At 37.8% G+C, this 27,786-nt stretch overlaps 1 protein-coding gene across 1 annotated transcript in view; it reads left to right on the top strand.

The window, feature by feature from the left end:
* The first annotated feature begins 2,100 nt into the window (after positions 1–2,100).
* The window catches only part of ASB4 (ankyrin repeat and SOCS box containing 4), a 60,907-nt gene continuing 35,221 nt past the window's right edge, over positions 2,101–27,786 (top strand). The window contains exons 1-2 of the mRNA XM_033088545.1: positions 2,101–2,340; positions 12,719–13,018. Coding sequence (XP_032944436.1) covers positions 2,154–2,340; positions 12,719–13,018 — 487 coding nt within the window. The 5' untranslated portion in view covers positions 2,101–2,153. The remainder of the gene's footprint in view (positions 2,341–12,718; positions 13,019–27,786) is intronic.

Here is a 27,786-nt window from a genome sequence, read left to right as displayed (position 1 = left end):
CATACATTGTCTTTCATTTATCCATTCTTTTTTTTTCAGGACAAGTTTTTATGCTATGCTAAGCTTGAAATATTATCTTCTCAAAGATTTTAAAATTAAGAATATTAACAACTATGTTAAACATTGAGAAAAACAAGTAAACCTAATGTACATGTTAGAAGTCAAGATAATGGTTGTCATTGAGGGGGTCAGGTGTGTATTTTTATTGGAAGGGGACAGAAAGGGGGTTTCAAGTGTATTTGAACTACAATAGACGCCCTTATTCACAGTTTCTCTTTTTGGGGTTTCAGTTACCCATGGTCAACTGCAGTCTAAAAATATTAAATGGAAAATTCCAGAAATAAACAATACATAAGTGTTAAATTGCATGCCATTCTAAGTAGCGTGATGAAATCTTCTGCCGTCCCACTCCATCCTGCTCAGTACAAGACTCATCCCTTTCTCCTGAGTATGTGCACTGTATATGATCCCTGCCCATTAATCACTTAGTTATCAGATATTTTGAGAGAGAGACCACATTCACATAACTTTCATTACAGTACATTGTTATAATTTTTCTATTTTAGTATTAGCTATTGTTAACCTCTTACTACACCTCTTTATAAATTAAAGTTTATCAGGGTATGCACGTACAGGAAACAATATAGTTTGTATAGGGTTCACCCTATCCACAGTTTCAGGCGACCACTGAGGGTCTTGGGATGTATCACCCACAGATATGGGAGGAACACTGTATTTTATGTTTGACCTGGGGGTTGGTTATACAGGTGTGCTCTTTGTAAAAAATTTTGACAAGCTGTGTACTTAAGACTTCTCACTTTCTACTTTCTTGTATTAATGTTACACATCAGTGAAGTAAGTTTAAAAATTGTGTTATAATTTGCACCCATCTTTAGATCTTTAGGTAAATTCTAGGAATCCCATACTATTATCGTTTTAAGTTTTTTAAAATTCATGTTGCTAATTATTCTGCAGAAAGTTTGTACCAGTTTTGACTCCCACCAACCATATAAAAAGGTGATGTTTTTACATTCAAACTAATACTTACTGTCATCATTTTTCTAATTTTTAGTGATTTACAAATTTCAAAAATTGAGTATTTTTCTCTTTAACTTTTTATTTGGAAAATTTTCACACTTATAGAAAAGCTGAAAGAATAATATAATGGACACCCATAGATCTTTCATTAGCTTTGTCAATTTTTAGCACATACATTTATAAATGTGTACATATATGTATATACATATACATATTTATTTTTATGTTTATGAATTACTTGAAAAGAAGTTTTAGACATCTTGAAAATTTACCCTTAATGTGTCACTTATGAACAAGAATATTCTTCTGTATAACCATTATACATTTACCACACTTTTACAAATCAACAATAATTCCATAGTATTAATTAATATCTAGTCCATATTCATATTTCCACAATTGTCCCAATATAGACTTTTCTAACTGATTAAAAAACTACATGATTAAATAAAATTCATTCACTCATTGAATTTAGCTGTTTTGTTTCTTTAGTCTCTTTTTACCTAAACTAGTCCCCTGCCACCATCATCCCACCCAGCTTTCTTTCACGATATGGACATTTTTCAAGTCTAGGTCAATTGTAGACCTTCTGTTTGTTTTCAAATTGTGTGTGACCATGCTTGATTTTGCAGGCTAATATTGCAAAATTACTATAGATTTTCAGAAGCACGTGTATCAGCAACTGTAACAAATTTTTATTTTTGGCTATTGGTTCATAAGAGCAAGACACTGGAGCTCCAGTTGGGCACCAGATGTTTTTACTGAGGGGGAAAAAAAGCATTAAGAGCTTTTAAATTTTACATTATTACTTTGATCATATGAGAAATAATAGTGATAGTTCAGTCTGAAATGTATTGTGAGGATTTTCCTTCATATTGGCATGGTATATTATTCAATGAATCAGTTAGTATAGAACCAGTTTAAAAGACTTGAAAATGCAGTGACAGCCAAGAAGGATATTTTGAAGTTTGAAATGATCCTTATATAAATAGAACGGATCAGCATAACTTTGGGATAAAATTAGCCGACAGTTTGTGGGCTCTCCAGTATGTGCCTGTTTGCTTGGTGCCGCTCTCCTGATAAATCACAACAAAGCCTCCAGAAGAAGAGGAAGGATGGACGGCACCGCCACCCCTATCACTAAATCTGCAGCTGCCAAGTTAGTTAAGAGAAATTTCCTTGAGGCTCTAAAGTCAAATGACTTCGGAAAATTGAAGGCCATTTTACTCCAAAGGCAAATAGATGTGGACACAGTTTTTGAAGTTGAAGATGAGAATATGGTTTTGGCGTCTTATAAACAAGGTAAAAATTATAGGTATAACTGGTAAAAATCGATGGAAAATGGATTTTTGTTTTAATGCACAGTGTCAGTCACCCACTTGAAACCAGTAACGCTTATTGCTTTCTTAAGTATGTATTTTAAAAATATTTGTAAGTTCATCTTTTCTTTCTTTTCAAACTAGACCACATCATGGATTGACATATATGTGTGTATATATAGTTTTTCTTTTCTGTTCTTCTCTCTCTCTCTGTCTTTTTTCCTTTTTCTATCCTTGTGCCTGGAATTTGAAATCCTGGACGACAATATTTAGCAATGTACTTTCCTTCTATTTCTAACTTTTCTTCTGTCTATAATGACATAGAATAGAGAAAACATCTCTAGATTATGGCTAATCAGACGGCTCAGATCTAATCCAGATGGTGTGGCTGGCTTGGGACAGGCTGCTAACTCTCTGTTAGCACAGCCACTTAAAGATATATCATCTTGATGTCCATGTGTATGAACAAGAGGATTTTTGCCCCCATTTGGAGGGTTAATGAATGGGTAAGGCTGTGTCTTGATGCACCTTGATGGTCCTCGTCATTTTAATGAGTTTCCAGTTAAGGCAGAAAAGCTGAAACCAGAAAAACCAAAAAGTTAACTTTTTCCCCTTCGATAATAGATCAAAGTGATAGATATACGTAACACACATTATCTGCCTTATTAAAAAATACTAAGGATAACAAAAATGAGAACCGATCTTTTTTTTTTATCAAGGGATTTTGTGGAACACATGCTTAATAAATCAGAAATACATTAGAAGAGTGCAGATTCTGATTTCCCAAATCAGCTAGTTAACGGGGGAACTTGAGTAGCGAGGCCATCTGGTGAGCAGACTGCAAACAAACACCATGTTCAACATCACTTCTGTTTAAACAAAATAGATGATAAAGTCTTGTGTATGGCATTGAGAGAGAAATAGCAATTTTCCTTTCATGTTTAAAATACTTCCATTCATATATAAATCATCGGTAACATGAATTTTCAAAAACTAACGCTAAGGGTATATGTTTCTACATTAATTTACTATACTCTGATTTTGAGTTCTGAAGGAAGGCTAGATAGACTAGTTGAGACCAGTTACTGTATTTATAATTTTTACTTGAGGGCTTTACAATAAATTAACATTGTTATTTTGACTAGAAAACAAAGAAGAAGTCTGTTTTTTAAAGAGTAGTTGATGGGAGACTGTTAAAAAGAGTGTGTATACCATACAATTAGGTTACTTGCATTGTATGAATTTGTTCGGTGAAAGACTCTGAATGCTAAATGCATTTTCAAGGTTTTTTTGTTTTTTGTTTTTAAATTTCTATTTGTGCTCAATGTAAAATAACTTAGGTCCAAGTCAGTGGATAATTTATTTGACCCTGAGTTGTGAAGACTGCCTTTTCTCATCTCCTGAGCATGCGAAGTTTCTGAGACAGTTTTAGGGGCAGGCCCCAGGGAAGAAGGGTCTTGTTTCTCCTGCTTCCAATGGTGTCATCACCCCTGAATGGAAAGAAAATGCATTTTAAATTCTTTCTGCCAGTATGAGCTGGCTCCTCTGGTCCTTCTAGAGCTAAATTTTCATTCATGCTAATGGCTGTTTTCATAGTGTTAGGACTGTGGGACGTGGCTTTCAATTAAAGAGAGCAAATTACACCCTGTGGGAAAGGAAAGGAACAGTTCCATTCTTATGCGTGCCAGGTGGATGTATGCACAGAAATAATAGGACTTGTGGTCATATCTTCAGGGTTTATGCAGAAAATAATATGTGTCTGTGTGTGAGTGCATGAGCACAGATGTGTGTATAGAGAATAATACACTTACTCTCTGTTTAATGTGAATATGGCTACAAGAACCTGTCTCTTTAATCTGAAACCTGGATTAAATCCTCATCTTTCTTCAAAGTTTCCTCAAACTTTTTCAAGTCATCCGGGCTAATCATCAACTCCTTCAATATTTCAGTCAGAAATGGAAGTGATAAATAGAATCCTAATTGTTGGCCAAGCAAAATAGATCTAAGTGGTTGTATCAATGTCTTAAGTCACAAAGGAATCCCCAGGGAAGAGCTGAGCAGGCCCCAAAGAATGAGTCAGTGAGTGAGTGAGTGAGTGACTGAGTGACTGAGTGAGTGAGAGTTAGCTCCTTTCGGAATAATTCTAAGAAATGAGACCCTTCTTGTGTGGCCTTGAAGGGTATGTCGCTGGGTTAAACCTTGTGGGACTTTATTAAATCACAGCAGACTGCTGGACTTTGAATTCTTACACCCTAGTTTTTTATTTTTTCAAGCACTTTTGAACAGCTCTCTATACAGTACACAAAAAGTATACAAATCATTGAAGTGTGCAGCTTGATTAATTTTCACAAAATAAACAAACCTCTGTAACCATCATCTGGATGAGGAAACAGAACATTACCTATTTACTTTTAAGGTGGGGAATCCTCAGGTTTCAGTTGTTTTTGTCTCAATAAGCAGAGCAATGTGTTATTAATATAACATTAATATAACAGATGGCATACTACATTTAAATTTGCTATATTCAACATTTGATTGCCTTGTGGAAAATCAACAGTGGTACAATTAATCCCAAACCATTTTTGTTTCTTTTAGGACATACCATAGCACGTTTCACAGGATTTCTAAGAGCGACCACATTTTTCCCCCTAAGGATAGTATGCCTAAACCAGAATGAAAGTTTATAATTTTTGGAAACTCTATTGATAAAGAAATCAACTTGGGATCTAAACATTACTGTCTGAAATCCACAATCTAACTGGTACACCAATAATCAAAAGTTGACTTCCTAAGCAAACATAAAATGTGGATTTTATGAGGAAGGTAGAACAAAGCGTCTGGAAATTCACTCCTGCTTTCCCATCTCATTGAGCAGCTTCTCTTGCCCATGTGATCAAGAACAGATTTAGAAGCCAGCTTCCAGAACTCAAGTTCAAACTGTTGGCCCTGCCTAGTCCCAGCACCTAATAATGATTCTTATAGTTCAAGAGATCCCACTTTATTTTTTCAAGTTATTTTAAACTTCATAATCGAATCTTCAGATAAAATCATATTTTGTTAATTTAAAAACCCTCACACTTTGTAATGCAAACATTAAAAACGTTCCAGTTGGCTTTTGAGATATTTCCTAGAGAATAGCAGAGATATGGGTCTTAAAGGCAAAAATAAGTAAGCAAAATTGCATCTACTAGATGATCACTTTAAAATGGGAATGGTGTGAAGAAAAGTTAAATACACGAACAACTTTTTAACTGCTGGATACAATAAATAGTTAATTATGTTTACTAGGAGCCAAACATGCAGTAGTTAGAGTGAAAGCAGGGTCTCTAAGAAAACTCAAAGCTACTCTGATTGGTTCTCAGAATACTGGAAATTGAACATCCATAAAACTGTTTCCAAAGGTTTTTCCAACAACACATCTTGATTCTCCTTCAGATGTATGAGTCCTGGCTTATTAGTGATAAAGGCAGGATATCATATTTACCTTTTGGGATGAAATTCCCTAGTCAGCAAGGTTAGTCAGAGTCCTTTTATTAATCAGTGTAATGTACTTTAAGTACTTCATTTATGGCTCAGAGCCACAGGTTCTTTAGTTGGTAGTCATATTTTTAATTAAAATAACCAGTGAATGATTTCACTGGAAAACTTTCTGGCAGGTACTCTATCTACTTTACTAAATAGCAACTGTCATCCAAATAGCTCGAAAGCTCTTATTTCTACCCTCTTAACAAATAATCTCTTTTTCACCTAGTTTTCCTCTTTGCCAGAAATTCGCTCTCCTGCTTTCCTATTACCATCCTAGGGTTCGTTTCCCTTCCTTGATGTTCGTTTTTTTTTTTTTTCTTTTATATTTTACATGGCAGGCTTACTTGTTTTTCCTCTCCTGGGAAAACGCTGAGATTTATCCTGAAAATATTAGTTATTAATAAATAGCCAAGAATTGTGCTGCAGTCTATAATCCTTCAGGACTGTGTAAATACATGGACACAGGCAGAGCAAATGTCTGCTAATCCAGCCATGAGCAATGTGTGTAACCTTTGGCTGTAATAACAGAGGCTTCTCGGGTGTGGGTTCTTTGGACTCAGATAACGTTACAGCTGATAACTGTTGTAGAGCCCAGGCTTAGCTGGAGGTTTACCAGAGATGTGTACATCCCCCAAACACTGGAGCAGGATCAATCCAAAAGATGGCCCAAACACTTTGCTCATTACCAGATTCATGAGCCAGGGTGTTTTCCACTCAGCTACTCAGGCATCACGTCTCTAATTTCCAGTTTAAATTAAACACACATACAGCATTCAGCTGCATATTTTCATTGGGGTAAAACTTCTAAAATCCCTTTAGAACTTTTGCCTACAAGTGATATTGGTTTGTAAGCGAACTGCATGTAGCCTTCAGATCATCAACGGCTACTTAAAGATTTTGGGGAGACCAGAGTTTGAGTTGACCTCTGTGTACTAGTTACAGAAACATGGGCACTTTATGCTTTCATGCTTCTTAATCCCTGCAAGATATTTATCCTCATTTGTAAAGTGAAGGCTTTGTCAACATCCTCTCTAAATCCTTTGCATGCTGACAATCTCTGGTGTTATGAAGAGGTGATTATACACAGATTATGTGTTATGATCTGGAGAAGGTACAAAGTAACTGTAGATATGATAAATCCACATGGGCATGGCCTGGGCTTGAGAGTTCTCTGTGGGATTTCTGCATAGAAGAAAGAATCTTTGTTCTCTTCTCCTCGCCTCAGTTAACCTCCTTGCTCAAGCAGAGATCTTCTGCAAGGAGCCATCACTGCACACAGAAAGCAAGCCTGGGGGGGAGTGCGAGTGGTTTGCATTAGGGGGGAGGCAGTGGCTTCTTCACTCCCCCGTCACAGGCTTCGTGCCCAGCTTCCACTCCACACAAGACAGGCGTCTTTTGTGCAGTCTGAACACATAGTCAGAGAGTAGCCTGCCCTCTGCAGAAGTGAGCAGAGGGGCTTCCTTTGAAAGACAAAAGCTAAAAATAAATCACATTCTAGATTCTGAAGCTCTGGGACAATTCTGCTGTGGAAAGAATGGAGAGTGTGAAAAATGAATCTTCCTGATTAGTTCATCATATTTCTGTCATGCTGTGACCATTGGTGGATGTATTTTGGAAAACAGATTTAGATCTCTTGACATAACAGCCCGGACACAAGTATGTTAACAGGAGCTGCATAACTGTGGTTTGTGAAGATGGCTTTGCCTCAGGTTTGGTCCTCAGTGAGGGCAGGCATGGTGGAAAGGACATTCTTGCTCATTTTCAAACTTGGTACACAGCGACCTGTGGCTGCAGCCTCATTTTAAGGTGTTCGTTGCGTGTGGGTGGCCTCCTGGCTATGAACTGCTCCTGTCTGCAGCAGGCTCTGTCCCTCCCCCCATACCACCATCCACGTTCTGCAACCCAGCTTCAAGATACACTTCAGCAGACCCTATCTGTATCTGACAATCTGCCCTCTTCCTAGTTCTCCATTCAGCTCCCTAGGGGCACCAGCTAACGTGTCTTGCTGCCACCCACGTGCACACATTCCTGTCTAGGTGAGGTGAGCTGTAGGCACAATTCCATTCAGGGATGGGCTGAATTCCAGGACCTCGTGCTCTCCCAGCCCAATCTACCAGTTAATTATTATGATTATAGGAGACACAGATGAAATTGACTGAGAGGCCAAGGATGGCTGATTCATGTAATAAACAGGCAGGATAAATTCTCTAGGTGCTATTTGGAATTTAGGAGGAATTAAAAAAATCAACAAGCAAATGCATTTGCATATCAGAGATGTGGGATCTTCTTTCCGTCCTCGTCCTCGTGATCTGTGAAGCAGGCTTGGCGCTAAACCTATTCTGTTTCCACAAAGACAAAGACAGATGGGAACAGTGCATTGCAGATATCCATTAACTTATGGCTCTAGCAGGCTGAAAAAGTGGCAGTTTTCTCATCTGGAAAATGAAAGACTTGGACTGGATAATCTTCCCTCTAGCGCTAACACTCTGTGTGCCTTTGATTTTACATCAAAATGGTGTTTTCTTAGTCAGCTCTCTGCTGCTTCCTTTCTGAAATCATTTTTCTTCCCGTTGCAGAAGCAGGCATGAGTTTCCCATCAGTGGCTGCACAGAGCTGCCTAATCTTTGCTGCTAAAGCGGCAGGCAAAACACACTTTGGTTTTCAGATCTGGAACCTGCTTCTTTCCAAGACAGTTAGAAGAGCCTGTCTTTGCAAATTGTTTGTTGAGGAAGTTGGAGTATTAAAATGAGTCATTAAGTATTAATGTTAAATGTAATTCACTCGTTATCAAAAGTAGGTTGTATATCATATAGCTTAACAACTCTGCTAGAACACACATTCAATGTACATAGATAAATAGAGAGAGATAAATGTATATATACACATATATTGTATGTGCATATCTATTTACACACACACACACACACACACACACACACACACACACTACAGGCACAGGGTTGATACCCTCTAGTCCAGGTTGTCTGCGATACAATTTGTCTCAGCCAGGAAAAGTCTATATTGCCAAATACCTTCCATTCTCAGTGTCTAGAATCTTACATTAGTACCTTGGAATTTAATTCTTTTCATTGAATACAGATGTCTACATAAATTCAGATAATCCTAAAAGAGTCACACTTTAAACCCTCTGCTGTCTGTTAGACCTCAGTGTGGATTAACTTCGGATTTCTTTTTAAAGAACAGATTTGGATAATGGGAAAGTTGGGAGGAAGAGAAAGCAAAATGTTTTGCTCTAGAATTCTGATGGGATGAGAAAAGGATTAAAGTGTGTGTGTGTGTGTGTGTGTGTGTGTGTGTGTGTGTAGGTTAGAGGGTGGGCTACAGAAAAATAAACTTCAGTTGGTTTCATTCATTTCCTAATGATTAACAAACATTGCGCATGACCCTATAAATAGCCTCTTTAAATTAAGCCACTTTTCCCTCTCTGGACAGGGGGACAGTAGTTTATTTTCATTTTACTTATCTTTATAAATAATAATACACGCACAAGGTACTAAATTTCAAAGCTCAAAAAGGGCATTCAAGGTCAAATAAATCTATATCCTTGTCCTCGTCCCCCAGTTCTTGGAGGCGATTGCTTTAACCAGTTTCTGTTTTAGGTGTTTATGAGCATAACGAGGGTGCCAAAAAAAGTGTATGCACATTTTAAGAAAGGAAAAAACTATCAAAATTGTAATACTCGATATATACCAGTAACAAAAGATGAATGCAAGTCACGTTTGACTTCTGAAATAACAAGAGGTGCTCAAAGTGGTTTCCATCAGCTTCCAGACACTTCTGATTATGGCGAACTACTGCTTGAGCAACATTGACCAAAGTGTCCACACGTATGCATTTTTGGGCGCCCCCGGTATTTGCATATGATTGCATATTATGCACAGTGTTCAGCTCCCTGCTTCTTTTCTTCCATAATATACCTTGAGATGTTTTTCCATATCAGTATACATAGAACTGCCCCCTTCTTTATAAGGGCTTATAATATTCGATTGTATGGATGTACCATAATGTATTTATACAGTCTCCTGGTGATAAAGATTGAAGTTGTTTCTAATGGTTAGCCATTAAGAATAACGTTCGCTCTGGTGTAGTGCATGTTCTTGTCCATAGGTCAGGTTGCCAGGATTCGTAACTCCTGGGAACTTCATACTCTTCACGAAGAGTTCAGTTCCGGGGAATCATGCAATAGAGTGGCCCTTATAGGGCATTTCACACATGAGTGATTATACTTGTAGGATAAATACCCAGGTGGCACATATGTAGTGTTTTTCACTTCAATGACATAATTTATACAGTGATCAGATAATACCTGATCACTAGGCCCACTTTTAATGTTGTCATCACCCCCCGAGTGCCCTCCTGATGATCACCATTGGTACCCAGAAGTACTCACAATATTCTCGCTTTATTCTGACCTCATCTAATCAGTGAAGAATACAACTTTTGCTTCTCTTGTTCTGGGCAGTGCACTTTTATTAATGTAGCTTAAGATTGTATTAACTTTTTGGCAGTTCCATTCCACTGTTAGCTCATTTTGAGATTACTGTCAACTCAAATCCCCAGGTCTTTTCTCAAACAAATTGCCATTAAACCATACCCTGCTTACCTTGTACTTGTATAGTGGAATTTTTATAACCTCAAAGCAAACCACTGGTTTATCCATGTTAAAATGTATTTTGTTGTTTCAGCCCTAGAGTCTTTTCTAAGCTGTTGAACTATCTCTGCACCTTCATCTTTCATCATTATTTCTTCTTTCTGTACCTATTTTCCATTCCCTACTCATAGTTAGCTTAATGCCATGGCTTTAGGTATTAACATTGAAAGAAGGTTTATAAAGTTATTTTTGTTATAGCTTGTCAAATATAGCAATTGCTGGAGACTTGGATGAAAAGAACTAGCTCAGTGTTTAGAAGTCATAGGTCAGAGGGAAAAAGGAGAGGCAAAAGAGAAAGAGAGAGAGAGAGAGAAAGAGAGAGAGAGAGATTTCCTACAACTAATGGGAAATTTTTATCTAAGATCTGAGTTCTAGGAACAGCTATGCTTCTCACCAATTAATTTGTGTATAGCTGATAGCTGGTAGGCATAGTTAATTGTGTAATATATCACATTTTCTTGTTTATTTCCTGCTATAAAATTCAAAGGCAAATTTGCAATGAGGTTCTAGTGTACTAGACACAATGTGTACAAGGTCTGACAATTGAGTTCTCATCCTAGAAAAAGTGCTATATACCTCATTGCTGAATATCACTATGGTCACCTTTGAAGTACTCCCCTTAGGAAGCTATGCACTGATGCCAGTGCCTAGGCCACCCTTCAAAGCAATTTTGGAACTCTTTTTCTGGAATGGCCATCAGAGCTGTCGATCTATTAAACTTGATGTCCTGAATGTCATCAAAATGTCTTCCTTTCAGTAGTCCTTTGAGTACAGAAAGAAGTCATTGGGGGCCAGAACAGGTGAGTAGGGAGGGTGTTCCAATATACTTATTTGTTTACTGTCTAAAAACTCCCTCACAGACAGTGCCATGTGAGCTGGTACCTTATCATGTTTCAAAAGCTTCTTTGGGATCATTTTTGCACACACCGTTCTCATGCCAAGATTTTCAGTTAAGATTTTCCTAACTGTTTCTCTATTGATATTTATTTGGCCTGCTATGCTTCTCACAGTCAGCTGACGATTTTGACGCTCAATTTGATGAATGTGTTTGATGAATTCGATGAATGCTTTCATCAGTTCTGCTCATTACTGGCTGCCCTGACCTCTCTTCATCAGTGATGCATTCTCCACCCTCAGAAAAACGTTTAATCCATTTGTACACTGCCATTTTCTTTAAGGCATTATCCCCATAAACTCGGACTAACATGTCCCTAATTTCACTTCCACTCTTGCCAAGTTTAACAAGAAATTTAATGTTTGTTTGTTGCTCTGATTCAAGCTCAGACATTCTCATGACGGCACACAAAAACACGCAACAATAATGAACACCATTCAGCAAGACACCGCCACACCTTGACACAAACACAGTGTGAGACACTGATATACCAAGGTTATGAAACCTTACCGAGCTGTTTGTACAGTGCTGCCAATGTAAGTGCATGGTGGCAAGTTCATAAACTTAATTGTGAGACCTTCGTATTTTGGGTACCTATCTTACCCTTGTCCTCTTTTTATTTTTCTACCTTATTTTTAACTTCTTATTTTCTGGAATATTAAAAAGTCTAGTGTAAAATTTGTGAGTCACTTTAAATTCTTCTTTGAAAAAATGTATTGTATAAACTGACAGACAAATAAAATCTTGGAGTGACAATTTTTTTCAAGACATCAAATACATTCACACCTAGTCTGACAACAATAGCAACAAATATCGGGAAAAATAACTGTGATGGAATAAAAGTTATGAGCTTCTAATTAACAGCTTTGGCATCATTGAAGACAATGATAGGGAATTAAAAAAATTCTTTAATGTGAGATTCATGTAGCTCACTGCATGAAATAAAATGCAGCCACATAAATGAAGGTCTCAAACTCATATGCCTGAGAAAGCCAGGAAGGTAAAGTAAGTAAAGGAACAAGATCACAGAGACTAGTAGAGACAGTGAGAACTTGAGAGCACCTGTCCCATTTATGTACCTACATCCAAATATGATACTTAACTAAACATTTGTAGACCCATCAGCTACTAGTTTACAACTACTGAATCATCACTACCCACCCCCCAATTTTATAAATGTGATCAAAGTAAAATACTTTGTAAAATCCTCACAAAACACGGAGAAATCCTAGGCCAAGTAGTTAAACTTTCTTCCTCTTTCTTTTTCAGGTTATTGGTTGCCTAGTTATAAATTAAAGTCTTCTTGGGCAACAGGCCTGCATCTCTCTGTCTTGTTTGGTCATGTGGAATGTCTTCTGGTGCTACTAGACCACAATGCTACAATCAACTGTAGACCCAATGGGAAAACCCCTCTTCATGTGGCTTGTGAAATGGCCAACTTGGATTGTGTGAAGATCCTCTGTGATCATGGAGCAAAACTCAATAGTTACTCCTTAAGTGGACATACAGCTTTACATTTTTGTACAACTCCAAGCTCCATTCTCTGTGCCAAGCAATTGGTTTGGAGAGGTAAGCCTTTCTGGGTGGCTGACATTGTCATACACTTGCGCACTCATGGTTTTGATACTTGGTGATTCTTACTTGTCTCAGACAGTGTTGTAGATATTCCCATGCAGTAAGCCTATTTCAGGAGACCCTAAAAATACCTATGCCGATAGATAGATTGGTAGATAGGTAGATAGATACGTTATGTTGGCCCAGGTCATTCAATGATGATCTCATTGGAATCATATTATTATTTCTTTAATTGTAGTAGGCTTGTTAATTTACACATTTGACAAATATTTATTTAGCTCCTATAATGTGTCAGCTAATGTGCTAAATAAGTGCGAAAAAGAAAGTTTCTGCATTCGAGGAGCATATTCGAGTATTCTCGAGTAGGTGAGATAAATATTAACTCGAAAAGTATTCTCCGAGTAGGTGAGATAAATATTAACAAAATAAATTCATAAATATAAAATCATAAATTGGGAAAGGAGTAAAACAAGGTGTAATGATAGAGAATGTCATGAGTGAACTATTATAAAATGCACAAGGCTTCACTAACGATATGATATGTAAGCTGAATCTTTATGAGAAGTAGCTAGCCATTAAAAAAAGAAGAGGAGTCTAGGTCTAGGGAATAGCATTTGCAAAGTTCCTAGGAGAACAAAAAAACTTGGAATATTCAACAAATGGAAGAAGGCCAGTGAGGCCAGAGTATCATGGTTGTGGGGTGGGGTGGGAGAAACCAGAAGGTAGAGGTGGGTGTCACCAGATGACACAGGATGTGTTAGACCACATATGGTGTGTTGGAGGCCAAGGGATGGGATTTAGAAATGGAGTCACTGACAATTTTTAAGCAAGAAAATGACATGGTTTAATTTTCACTTAAAATCATCTTTCTGGAGTTATGTCAAAATTGGGTTGGAGGAGGCCAAGAATGGAAACTGGGAGACCATCAGGGAAGTGATTGCAATGGTATAGTTGACAAGGGATGCTGATTAGCACTAAGGGACATATTTGGATAGGAAGATTAGAAGATGGGTCTGCAATATGTTTTAGAAGCAGAATTTATGTGATTTGGAGATGGATTAGATATAGATTGGGGTGGGGTGAAGGAAAAGGAAGTTTAAGAATAATAGTAGGTTTCTAGCTTTAGAAAATGGGTGGAGAGTGATGCCAGTTTTTAAAGATAGGGAAACTTGAGGAACAAGCTGTATGTGGAGAAGATCTTTGTATCAGTCTTTTTTTAAGTCAAGTTTACAGAGGTATAATTTACACAGAGTAAAATTCACTATTTTTGAGAAACATATAGTAGTGAGACCATCACCACAAGCATCTCAAAAAATGTCCTGATGCCCTGTCTAGTTAATGCCCTCACTTTTATCCTCACCCGTGGCAACCACTTATTTGTCTTCAGTCCCTATAGTTTTGCCTTTTTCAGAACGTCATATAAATTAAATCATATAATAGATAGCCTTTTGAGTCTTGTTTCTCCCACTTAGTATAATGCATTTGAGATTCATTCATGTGGTTGCACTGACCAGTAAATTTGACCTTTTATTGCTGAGTAGAATTCCTTATATAGATGTAAAACAGTTTATCCACTTCCTAGTTTTTGGCAATTTTGAAAAAAGCTTAAATAAACATGTGCATACAGTTTCTTGTGTGGACACGTTTTTATTTCTCTTGGGTAAATACCTAAAGTGGGTGTGCTTTTTGTGTTCTAGCTAAGAAATCTTTGACTAACACAGGTAACAAAGATTTTCTCCTGTTTTCTTCTTGAAGTTTTTACTTCAAGAAGTAAAAGGCTTTACCCTTAGGTCTTTGAGTCATTTATTTTGAGTTATGGTTTTCATATGATGTCAGGTATGGATTGAGATTCATCTTTTTGTGCATATAGATGTCCAACTGTTTTGACATCATTTGTTGAAAAGATTATTCTTTCACTATTGAATTGTCTTTTATCTTTGTCAAAAATCAATTGGCCAAATATGTATGGGTCCATTTATATCTATCTATCTATCTATCATCTATCTATCTATCTATCTATCTATCTATCTATCTATCTATCTGCTAATGCTCCACTGACTTGGTTGCTGTAGCTTTATATTAGCTTCCAAATCACTTCTAATCGAGCAGTGAATACTCCTAGATTAGTTTTAAACGTGAGAAGTTTCAGATCCCTCTGAGATACCAAAGTGAGTAAGTCCAGGATGCACTTGACATAAAAAAATATGGATTTCAGAAAAGAGCTCTGGACTAAAGCTATAAGTTTAGGAATTGTTGGGCTATAGATTGTATTTGAAGCCAAGGAAATCAATGAAATCACTTGAATAAACAGTGTAGAGAGAGAAAAGATAACCTAGGACCAAGCTCTGATAAATCCTTACATTTAGATGTTAACAAAATGGAGAGGAGACAAGAAATGAGAGTACAATGGATTGATAAGTGAAGTTGGAGAAAAATCAAGAGCATTTTTTTCTTCTTCTTTTTTTTTCATCACAAAGACTAAGAAAGGTGGTTAAAGGAGAGAATGGTCAGCTGTATTGATTGCTACTGAGAGGTTTAAAAAAATGTCCATTAGATTAAGTGACAGAATTATCACTGACAAAAACAGCTTTGGTGAAATGGTGGGTGTTGAAGCCAGATTAGAATGGTATAAGGTGTAAATGGGAGGTTAGAAACTAGAGATGGCATGTGTTGATAATTGTTAAAAGAAGCTTGGCTTCAAAAGTGAGTATAAGAATAGCATGATAGCTGAAGGGGTGGGGGGGGGGGGTCACAGGAGACTATTATCTACAATTGGAGATAAAAGGAAATGTTTGTATGCTGAAGGAAATGATTTGTAGAAAGAAAACAGTTGAAGATGCATGAAACAGGATAACTGAAGGGTCCAAATCTTAGAGAAGTTGAGACGGGATAAACTTCAGAGACCATGTGACGCATGTCATTTTTAACAGATGAGCCAAAGTAAAAGATGGCTTTAAATGTCAGCACATTGACAGATTTGGTTGTGATAAGATGAGGGAGTTTATACCCAATGGCTTTTCCCCCTCAATAATGTATGAAGAAAGTCATCAGCCAAAAATGTGAGCAGAAATGTTGGAAATTTTGATGAGAGAGAGGAAGGTTTGGAAAGGTCATGGGGAAAGAATGAGAGAACAAGCTTACAGGTGCTGTGGTCTTCTCAACCGATGAGAGACAATTAAGGGGAAAATAAAAAATCAGCCCAGCTTCTTCTCCTTCTTGTCCACTGTGGGAGGAAGAGCCTGGTACCTGTAGAGCGGTAGGCATCATCAGCTGGAGCTTATCTACCTTACCACATGTGGCCATCACCATCTTTCACATTTCCTTATATATTTACTTTCAGATTTAGTTTTTATATTTATTTATATTTTAAGTAATGAATTTAAGCGTTAAGATTTTTTTTTTGATAGTTAAAAATGATATCTTTGTTTCATTACTGACTTTCTATATTGATGCCTTCCCATGTGACTTCATCAACCACAGACTGAGAGCTGCCAACCCTTTCACTCCTCAGAGGTGTTACCACACGTCTTTCCCAGAGGACACAGTTATTTCCCATCTCCTCTATCCCTGTCCACAGAGAGAGAGACTACCTAGAGATTGGAAGGAATGAAGAGGTAGAGGAACACTAAGCAACGTTCCTTGTGGGCTGACAACAAAGAATTAGGCTGATTACAATCAAGGAGGAAGAGTGGAAGTCCATTAAGGATACACTCACTCTTTAGAGTCATAGCATCAAAGGTCAAAGCTGTAAAGAAAGATAAATGAGATTAAGCAAAACTAGTCAATGTCTGTGTGGCAAACAGATCATACAATTAAAAGGCCATCATAAAATGGGAAAAAATAGTTCAGACTTTATGACAAAGGGCTCACATCCTTACTATATAAAAAAATCTTAAAACTTAAGGAAGGAGGTGAACAAGCAAGAGAAATAAATGAAAGAATGGAAGGACCAAGAGCAGGAACAGGCATTTCAGAAAGAAAAGAAGCATATAAATGGCAAATAGAGAGAACAATGATCACCTGCATTGGTAATCAGCAAAACAGCAATTAAAATAACAATTAGATGATTTTGTTGTTATTTATTACATTAACAAAGATACAAAAGATAATAATACATATGTTCACAAACACATAGGGAAATGATTTCACACACTCTTAGTGGAATGTAAATGGGTCCGACTGGGAGGTTTTAAAAGCTTAAAACCTTTAACTCACAAAGTCCATCTCTAGGATTAGAGACTAATCCTGGACCTTCTGGCTCAGGGGTCTCATTTATATAGGGCCTCAAATGCAGACTTTGGATGTTATCTCCAAATAAGGTTATACAGTGAGTCAAAGAGGTAACTGATGAGAAAGAAAAAAGACATTATCATGTAACAGAATTGTACTTGGTCACGTGATTTATACTACACTAGAAATTAAGAGACTTTTTCCTAATTCTGTAAGTCTTCTAAATAGGCTAGTTATAGTGTGTTTTATTTTATATGTTTTGCACTAGAAGGATTGGTTAAGGAATACATTTAAAATATACCACAATTTAAAAATGGCATTTATTATTTTATTATTTTGTAATATATTTAGAGTCTCAGAAAGATTGCCTGATTTCTTTTTGCCCTCAGAGAGTCATTCACATTACTGAAAAACTGGAAAATATTTGCACATCTAATAGAAAAATTTTAACCTGTGTTACCTCAATACCATGCAGACATTAAAAATGATGTAGTGCAAGAATGTTCACTGACATGCAAAGATTTTTAAAAAGAAGTTTATAAGAGAGTATGAACGGCATAAGTTTATTTTTATAAAAATTATATGTGATTGGAAAATAATTATATTAGAAAATAATACCCAAATTATCAGAGTCAAACTTGGTATCATAGCTAATATTTCGCTAGAGCAAAGCAACTTGAAAAAGGAAATGTGTTATTTTAGATCCTTATTTCAAAGATAATAATTTTTCCTAAGGTGGCACCTGGCAAATATTTCAAAGCAAAACAAAATTGTGAATTAGATAATTGGGGATAAATTTTACTCACTTTATGGATAGATAAACAGAGAAAAGGAGAAGGTAAGCGTTTGGAGGTGTGTCGCCTAATCTGGAAACTCTAGAAGACTGTGAGCATCTTGGGTCCTTTCTTTTGCATTTTTATGTCTTCAGCCTCTTGGACAGTGCTTGGCACGGTGGAGGTCCTCAGTAAATGGTCTCTGACTGATCTGGGAATGGCTCCAGGAGCTCTGAGTACATGGATGGGAACTAATGCCATCTAACAAATGGAGACTGCCTTGTTCATGGTTAATGAAATGCTGCTGTTGGTCAGTTTTACCCTCTCAGTCTCTGGGGAGATAGCTCAAGGATGAATTTTCTGTCTCTTGGATTATGTGTTTGGCACTTTGAGGAGAAGTCACATACATCAACTTTGTGGCTGGACAGAGGGAACTGAGACAACCTACAGACAAGGGAAATAAGTCAGGCTAACATTAAACTCAGGACCAGAGAAGTCCATTAGCAGAAAAACCAATGCCATGGCAACTGAAAACCAATGTAATTTCATTTGCTATTTAATGGGCTCTTTGTGGAAAAGTGCTCTTTGTGGAAAAGGCTAATTGAGGCCAAAAAATTGCATGCAATTTTCTCTTAAAGGATTTTCCTCTATTTTTTTTTCTTCAATGTTGCAGAGCCTGCTTTGTCCTCATGCTGGATTTTGTCTGCTAATTTTCTGTTGGCCTTTCTACTTAATGCCCCCCATTTTCTGGCCTTTGTTTCCTTTGGTATTAGTATAATAGTGTTCATCAGTTGAGAAGGCTTATTTACCTCAATGAAAATGTCCTCTCTGTGAATCCTGCATTTCCCTACGACTAAAAAGAGTCAGGTCAGGTTTAGCTGGCTGAAAAGCAGCATATTATTTCTACCTATTTCCTCTCAACAGAGGAAAAGAAAAGCTGCCTGCTTTACTCTGCATGAAGCAAATCCTGACAGTTGGAGGAAAATCTGTTACTGCAGGAAAACCATAAAAATTCAAATATTTCCTAGCGAATGCAGCATGAAGCAATGTAAAGGAAACCATCCCTTTTAACAGACTGTCCTCTGGTTCTTGGTGTGACAGTGACACAAGTGACCCACATGTTAGGAAAGTCTCTATTCAATGATGCAGACATGGTAAGGCAAGACGTCACTGGACTTTTTGCCAGTGACAACTGACATAGAAACATAGAAAAAGATATGTTTGCTTCACAGATCCTTCTTTCACCAGCCGTGATCACCTTCCATCTTCTAGCTCTTACTTTATACATTTTAATAGAACAAATCTGACCATCCTAGTCATTTGCAAACAACTTGGGCATATTTGCCCCATCTGATGTACTGTTAGTACCACCTGTACAATATGAATTTAATATTTTCTTCCAATTGATATTACTTACTAAATTTAATTCTAAAGGAAACTTTATATCACTATAAAAATTGACTAATCACTGTAAAAGATATGGCAAAATCCCTTGCCATACACAGAAGGTAATAGTAACAGTAAATAATAATAGGCAAATTTAAAAAAAAAAATTTTATTGGGGAATATTGGGGAACAATGTGTTTCTCCAAGACCTATCAGCTCCAAGTAGTTGTCTTTCAATCTAGTTGTGGAGGGTGCAGCTCAGCTCCAAGTCCAATTGCGATTTTCAACCTTTAGTTGCAGGTGGCACAGCCCACCATCCCATGCGGGGATTGAACCGGCAACCTTGTTGAGAGCTCACGCTCTAACCAACTGAGCCATCTGGCTGCCCCAGTAATGGGCAAATTCTTGACTTCCATCTTCCTAGAGACCCGCTTCTCTCAGATGGCAAAAGTGGCTCTAAAAAGCCTTGTCTTCTGGTTGCTGCTTCTTCTAGTAGAAGTGTTGCCTCCAATCCTTCTACTGTGAATGAGTGAACTTAAAGTTCGTTTACAGGCCATCTCTTATACCCAATCAGGCACCAGGTACTCCAGGATGGTAAAAAAAATGTCCCACACAAAATCATAGCACACGTTGGGAGGCACTGCCCTAAGCAGTGCTTTGTAAAGTCAATGCTCTCCTTAGTGCTGAAATTTTAGAAACAACCCCTTTAGAATCAGAAGTGAAACAAGTTTGCAGACCTCACCACATCTTTTCAGCTCTGTTCTGAAGGTACTAGCCAGCACTAAGAGAGAGAGAGAATAAAAAAGAAGTGTGAAGATTGGAAAGCAGGAAGTAGCACTGACATTTTCCCCCCATATAATATGTTTATCTACATAAAAAAAAAAAACAACTGAAAATCTAAGGTCATATGGTTAGAATTTGTAATTGAGTTCAGCAGAAGTACTGCATTTGAGATCAATATACAAAAATCAATTGCATTTCTACATACCAGAAACAAGCCAAGAAATTATAATGTGAGAAAAGATAGATTTATAATATCTTAAGAAATTTAAGGGGTCTAGAAAACATATTCAACAAAAGGGTGGAAGAAATATAAAAATTGATTAAAAGAAATTAAAAAGATACCTTATTCAAGGTTTACTATGAAAAATGCAGTTCTTGATTACTCCCTCCTTAGAGGCAATCACTTTCATTTATTTTAGTTGATTAGTTTGATATTTATCTCCATATTGCTAAATAAATACCATTTCTTTATGCATAAAATTGAAAAGAATAAGTAGCAACATAAGCAATTTTCTGGTCATCTATTGATCCATCATAATGGAAGGTAAGGATCTGGCTCATCTTCCTTCCTTCCCCCACCCTTGTCCAGGTACCTTTCCTGTCCTCCATTCTCACAATGTGGTTACATTATAACTATGAGGCTTGTACGAAAGTAGGAGTATTTTTCCTTTTTTGTACAACCTTTTGTTTCCCCTAGAGTTAATCGTCGTATTTTTTTGCTTTAGTTTTCTATGTATCATCACCATTAACTCCCAACTTTTTGCCAATAGTTTTCATCTTTTCTGAAAATATTTCAATTCAATGTGTATTTTATCAGTTTTATTTTCTTGCAAAAGTCCTTCGGGAGCCTCCAGACTTGCTCCAACCAGTCATCCTTGGATGTTTGCTGATATTTAAGATTGAGTGACTAAAAGCTAATTTGGAAGCTAGATGGGTAGGTGGGGTTACCTGACTATTAGCTTCACTGTGGGGGATCTAGCTGGACCTTTTATTTGAGGTCTCCCTGACATAGTAGCTTTAGATCTTTTTTCTTACACTGGTGAGATTCTCCAAAGAAAACTCTACTGGGCTTTTTCCTGGAGAGTTAAGGCGTGATTAACAGTATTCTAGGTGTTGAGTTGGAGGAATGGGCTGGAAACACAAAGGTAGTGTAAGTGCTCTCTAGAATGCTGTGCCCTCTCCTTTCGGCTGATCTAACTTCTACTCCTACTTAAGGCCTTAGTTCAGACATCAATTCCAAAGATCATTCTTCCTGAATTCCCTTAATCTAAGATAAGTCCCTAAGTGATTCCGTATTCTCATAGCAAGTTGGACTTTTTCTTTGTGGCACTTAATATTTTATTTAATTTTTGATTACTGTAGCCTCTTTCATTAAACTATAAATTTCATGACAGCAGAGTTTGCTAAGCATAACCCACTACATAGCACATATTGGTTGTTGATAGTTGAATATTTATTTATTTATGTTGAATGTTTTTTTTTTAAAGAAAGTAACATTAATCATTGAACAGATTCTGTAAGAAATTAACATGGCCCTTCCCCCACCAGCCTTTGTCACTATTGTTGACTATTTCTTGAATGTTTAATTAAGAACAAGTGCTAGAGCTAGGGAGGAGATGCGGTTGAATCAGAGCAATTCCATCACCATTACTGGGAAAATCACTTTCAGTTTATGGTCTATTGCACTCATTGCTTCTTTTCTCATATAAAGAGAGATTATGTCAGAAAGAAGGGAGATGTCAGAAATGTCAAATACTACTGAGAAATCCAATAAGTTGAGAGTTAAAAGTTGCTATTGGATTTAGTGACATGGAAGGACTTGGAGATTGTAGCAATCGGTTGAGGGATGGATACAGAAATCAGAGTGGAGGGGATGAATAACTAAAAAGAAGTTTGTTTATGAATATGAACAATCCTTTCTTTTATTCATATGGGTATGTTTTTTAATTGGGGAATGTTGGGGAACAGTGTGCTTTTCCAGGGCCCATCAACTCCAAGTTGTTGTCCTTCAATCTAGTTGTGGAAGGCGCAGCTCACCGGCCCATGTGGGAATCGAACAGGCAACCCTATTGTTCAGAACTCGCGCTCTAACCAACTGAGCCATCTGACCGCCCCATGAACAAGCCTTTTAAAGAGTATTTGTGAAGAGGAGGAAAGAGGAATGATGAGGAAGGAATGAGAAATTTTTTTGTTATAGATGACAGAAACCTGAGCATCTGACGACAGAAGAGAGAGGAAGGAAACTTACAGTGTAAGGATTATGAGAAGTTTGGGAAATGAGATCTAGAACCAGGTAGAAGGATTGACTCTAGAGAGGAGAACACCTGTTCTAATGGAACTGGAGGCAGAAAAGGAGCAGATGGGAGTTGATATGTGCAGCAGTAATGCTTTAAGGAATTTTCCATCTGAAAGGTATCAACTATGTAAAATAAGAGGTGAGGAGATCTGAACTTGAAGAAAGAGGGAAAGGGGCTAAAGGACTGAGGAATGAAAAAGGTCTGAGATAATTGTTATGGAGAGTGGGGGAATAAATTAAACAGAGAGGCAGTGGATCATGAGTAGTGTTAAGGACGAGTTGAGTTTTTGTGTTTGACTTTATGCTTGTACAGATGGCACCTCACCTGTAGTGTGATTGTTGCCATACAGCTCTCAGCTGCTTGGATGCAGGCACTGAGACAGTAGATAATTGGGTTCATTTATAGCACCAGGTAAGTGCTATGAAAAGTTGGAGGTAATTTAAGGTTTTGGCAAAAGAGTTATTGAAGTGATGGAATATGGAACTTAGCTGGACAGGAAGGGAAGGAAAGGAAGGCACATCTAATGGACAAAGAGAACACAGGATGGGGTTCTAATGAAACCAAGATACAAAGATGGGCTGTATAGTCAGAGGATTGAATGTGGGAATTCATAATTTCTGGAGACACATTAATTAATGGTAATGATTCAGTCCAGAAATGACTGTGGGTGGGAGTCACCAGGTCAGAGAGGAGGAGAAAGTCACTGGAGAAAATGAGATCCAGACATTGAGAGACCAGGGCATTGGGTGGTCATCTGTGTGTTTGTTAAAGTCACCCAGAATTTGTGCAGAGAGGGACAATGTGAGTCAGGTGCCAAAATCTTTAGAAACTGATGGGGGAAATAAATGGATTCAGGAAGGAGGGTAAGTGGTACAGATGAAAAAGCAGAGCCCCGAAAAAGCAAGGATGGTCTTTTAATTTTTAGTTTTTTCAAGAGAATTAGGGAGTAATTGGAAGCAGCAAGGGGGAGTCAGATATATGAAAAAGAACACCCAGCTCTATACTGCAGGCCAGAGTGAAGCATCCCGCATCCGTTCTTTGAGCTTGGAACAGGGCAAAGCTAGTTTGGTTGCCATGGAGATGAACACTCTGTCTCTGGGCTCATTAATCCTGTGTTCCAAACTAAGCACTCAGAGATAGCTTCTGAATAAATGCAACAAAGCTCTGCATACTGAAAAGGGCACATTCATGTTAAGCAGGGAAAAAAGGTTTTCAATTTCATTCATTAAACTTGAGTAAATAATTTAATATCTTTGTGCGTCAATCCTCCTATCTACTGAATAAGGATAAATGCTTAATGGAAAATCTAGCCTAATAAAGTTAACAGCATTGGCTTTCCATATAAAGGAAATCGATGTTGCTGGAATATATGCATATGAAGGGGAAACTGGAAAGGAAAATAATGTATATTAAGCATCTACGATGTGACATGTCAGGTCCTTTAAAATAAAATCTCTCATTTAATCCTTGCAACAATCATGTGAGGTGCATATTATTCTCTTCATTTTGTAGATGAGGAATCGGAAGCTCAGAGAAGTTAAATAAGGCCCCAGTTCACATGACTGGTGGGATTCAAGCAGCCCCAATTCTATCTGGTTTGGTTTATAATGGTCCTACAGTGCTTTGCTGAATACTATATACCGTGCTTCCCCGAATATAAGACCTAGCTGGACAATCAGCTCTAATGCGTCTTTTAGAGCAAAAATTAATATAAGACCGGGTATTATACTGTATTATATTATATTATATTATATTATATTATATTATACCCGGTCTTATAATAAAGTAAGACCGGGTCTTATATCAATTTTTGCTCCAAAAGACGCATTAGAGCTGATTGTCTGACTAGATCTTATTTTCGGGGAAACAGGGTACTGCTTATTCTTCTGGGACTTTTGGCTAATTAAAAATTTAGGAGAAAAATTTGTGCTAAGGTGACAGTGGCTATAGAAAAGAACAGTTTAAATGCTGTATTAGAATTCCATTAGTTTAAAAAAAATCACTATCATAAGATGTTTTTAAAGGTTTTTCTTGAAAAAAATTATGAGAAGACTTCTGGGTATATTAGAAGTGTGTTTCATTAAAAGATGTGAAGAACTGTCAATGCTTCTCCCAAAATGGGTCCCACCCCCCCCCACCCCCGCAATCATTTATCCCTCCTTTGCTATTTCCTAGTACATAGAAGGTTTGGAGTTGCATGAGCAGACCCTCAACATAGAAGCTGATTTTTTCCTTCTTAGTATATCGATTTTATTTGGATTTTCTGGATTTGCTCCGACAAAGGTATAGCTAAGTGATTAATAAAGATATATTAAAAATCCACCCATTTGTTTTCCTTAAAATTAAACTCTTTAATTTAAAGCAACACTTTGATCAATTTCTAATTTCTACCTCTAACAATGTGATAGAGCCAGGTTTAAAATAAATAGAAGCCACTAGATGCAAGTTAAATATCCCTGTCACTAAACTTAGCTGTTAGCAGTTTTTGTTTTGTTTCTTTAAATCCAAATGCTAGTTCTTTTGGTCTTACCTATATGAATATCCCAGGTCTATTTTCTTTAATTTGTGTTGCTTAATGCTGGCCAGGCGATTCCCAAGTGCTCTTTCAGAGGGAAAGTGTTAATTACAACCTCCTCTCCCTCTGTTAGTATTCCTTCTTCAACTTGCTCCCTCTCCTTTAAATTCTCTGATCAAAGGCCACATGTGACTGGCACTGAGTCTTCAGTCTGGGTGCGTTATCTTTGTTTTATAACTAGAAGCCTCTGAAACTAGAAATTGAAGGATGAAATTTCCTTGGGCCTGCACTACTTCATTTTTAATTTCTATCAGCACCTCTTTCATTTGTTTCTTACTTAGAGGAGCCTGGGTCTCATTATCTTCTGAACCTTTTAAGCGCCATTTAGCAAAAGGTATCAGATTTATAAACAGAAATGCAAGTGTTTTCTTTGTAATCTCCATAAGTCATAACTATGAACAACAGTCTAAACCATTTTAGGGCCCAGATTTGGAGGTAAAATGGGTAAATCAGACAAGAGCCTGAGGTCTCCATCTCATTTTTCCATTAAGCTAACCCAGAAAGCACGCAAATCTGTGAAATGCTAAAAGCACCAGAACTGGAGGCTAAGAATCAAGCACAACCCAGCTTCCTGAAGTTTCTACTAATTAGAAAACTAATGGGAACAGGAGCAGAATGTCCCCCTCTCTTTTCTGAGATAAAACATCTCCCAAGCAGTCAGAAGAGGTATTAGCCCACCCCACTGAGAGCCACAGAGGGCTTCGTACTTCTGGGCAGGGCCCAGAGCATCCTTTGCTTTTGTTTCCAGCAGCCTTAGAAGTCTCTGCATCCCTCAAACACCCTCTAATTAAGAAGGCAGCGCCAACCAAAGAACGGAGTGGTAAAGGCAGGGAGGAAATTCACTTCTTAAGGCAAAATTGAATTAACCTTGGTGGGGGCAGAAGGCAAAAATTGAATAAGAGCCCCTGAAAAGGTCGGCTTGGACTTAATAATTAAAAATAGGAACAACCGGATATGGCATTTCTATTGCATGCCTGGCACTTTATCCATATTCTCTTTTAATCCTTTCAACTATCCTATGAGGTTAATACTAATACCCCCATTTGCAGATTAAAACCCTGAGTGTAGACAAATTGCTTAATGGTAAGACCGAGTTTTGAATGCCTCCATGCAGAGCCCGGCTTTTCCCACTAGGTGGTGTGCTGTCTCCCCTTTGCTCCTTAGAATTCTGCCAGTAAATGTAACTTGGTCTTGGGACTGCGCTGTTGGCCTTGTTCTGCAAGTCGCATTTCCATTGTAGCCTGGATGTATCAGTCAATCCACCTGCCACTTGCTCAGTTCCTTCCACAACTGCCTTGTCACAGCCACTGATGAAGGGAAAGCTTAGGCTGTTATGTTCTGTAACACTGGATCCTTCCCCCCAACAGCTGATTAGATCAGGGGTGGTATTCGACCCAAGGGGCTTAAATATGGCTTGATATGAAAGACAAATTCAAGTATAGTGCTTAAGGGCATAGGTGCTGGAGTAAGATTGCCTGGGTTCAAATCCTGACCGCCTCCTCCTCATTCACTCTCTACTTGAGTGAGGGCAAGATTTAACCTCTTTGAATCTCAGCCCTCATTTACTAAATGGGGATATTGATAATAATCTAAGCCAATTTGGGGGGAACTCAAACAAGAGTTCATGGATAGTCATGTGTGGCTCTTTCCCCACCCCTTACCTTTGCATTGTTGTCATATGGGGACTCTGCTCCCGCTCCCAGAACAAGAACACAGGACATGGTGAGGCCAAAAAGGAACACCAACGGAGCCATAGATAGGGGAGTCATACCACTATATTCTCGATGGGGGCTGGTTGAGACACAAAAGCAAACATCCACCAGTACTCCAACAGGGGGTCTTCCTGCACCCCAGTCTCACTGGGGGCCGGGCGAGACACAGAAAGTCGGATCCACATGATCTGCAATCTGCCATCCATGCTTGCTAACCCCACTTGCCAGCTGCAATCTGCCATCCGCTTTTCTGCCTGCCAACCAACCAACCGACCAACCCCCTAGCGTAGCCACAGCAGTTATATTAGTGGCTAATGGCTAATCGGTAACAGCTGATGGCGACCCAGCCACAGTGGATGGCCATCTGATTATAGCTGATGGCCATCTAATAACCGAGCCAGCTCCTTTTCACATGAGGTCGAGAGCCTGGAAACTGCTCTCTGGGACTATGTCCCCACAATTGTCTGCATTTCCTAAAGTCCATTATATTAAACACTGATTCTGGTTCTGTGACAGGTGTTAAGCAAGTAGTTCCTTAGTCAATAAGTTTGGGTAAATCTTGTTAAATTAGACATTTCCTCACCATAGGATTTATCCAAATTTTTCATGTTAATGTGAATTGTAAATATGTAAAGATAGACAGAATCCACAAATTTATTTAACCACAGAGCCTTTACTTCTGATACATCTTACAGTACTAATATGCTACAGAACAGACTTTGGGAAATATTGGTCTAAAAGAATGAAATTGGGGCTTATAGCTAGAAATAGCATTCACATTTGGTGTAGCAAGAACTGCATTTAGGACAGATCCAACATGGCGGAGTCGATAAACACCGTGCCTGCATCCTTCCATTAACACATTAAAATTAAAACTAAATTATATAACAATCAACTTGGAGTACCATCTGAAGTCTAGCTGAACAGAAGTCATAACAAAATTCAAAGAAGCCATGTCGAAACTGGTAGGAGGGGCGGAGATGTGGAATGGGCCCTGAAACTCACT

This window comes from Rhinolophus ferrumequinum, chromosome 20, assembly GCF_004115265.2.
Source record: "Rhinolophus ferrumequinum isolate MPI-CBG mRhiFer1 chromosome 20, mRhiFer1_v1.p, whole genome shotgun sequence".
NCBI classification, from domain to species: domain Eukaryota; kingdom Metazoa; phylum Chordata; class Mammalia; order Chiroptera; family Rhinolophidae; genus Rhinolophus; species Rhinolophus ferrumequinum.
This window is presented reverse-complemented; position numbering and strand designations above follow the sequence as displayed.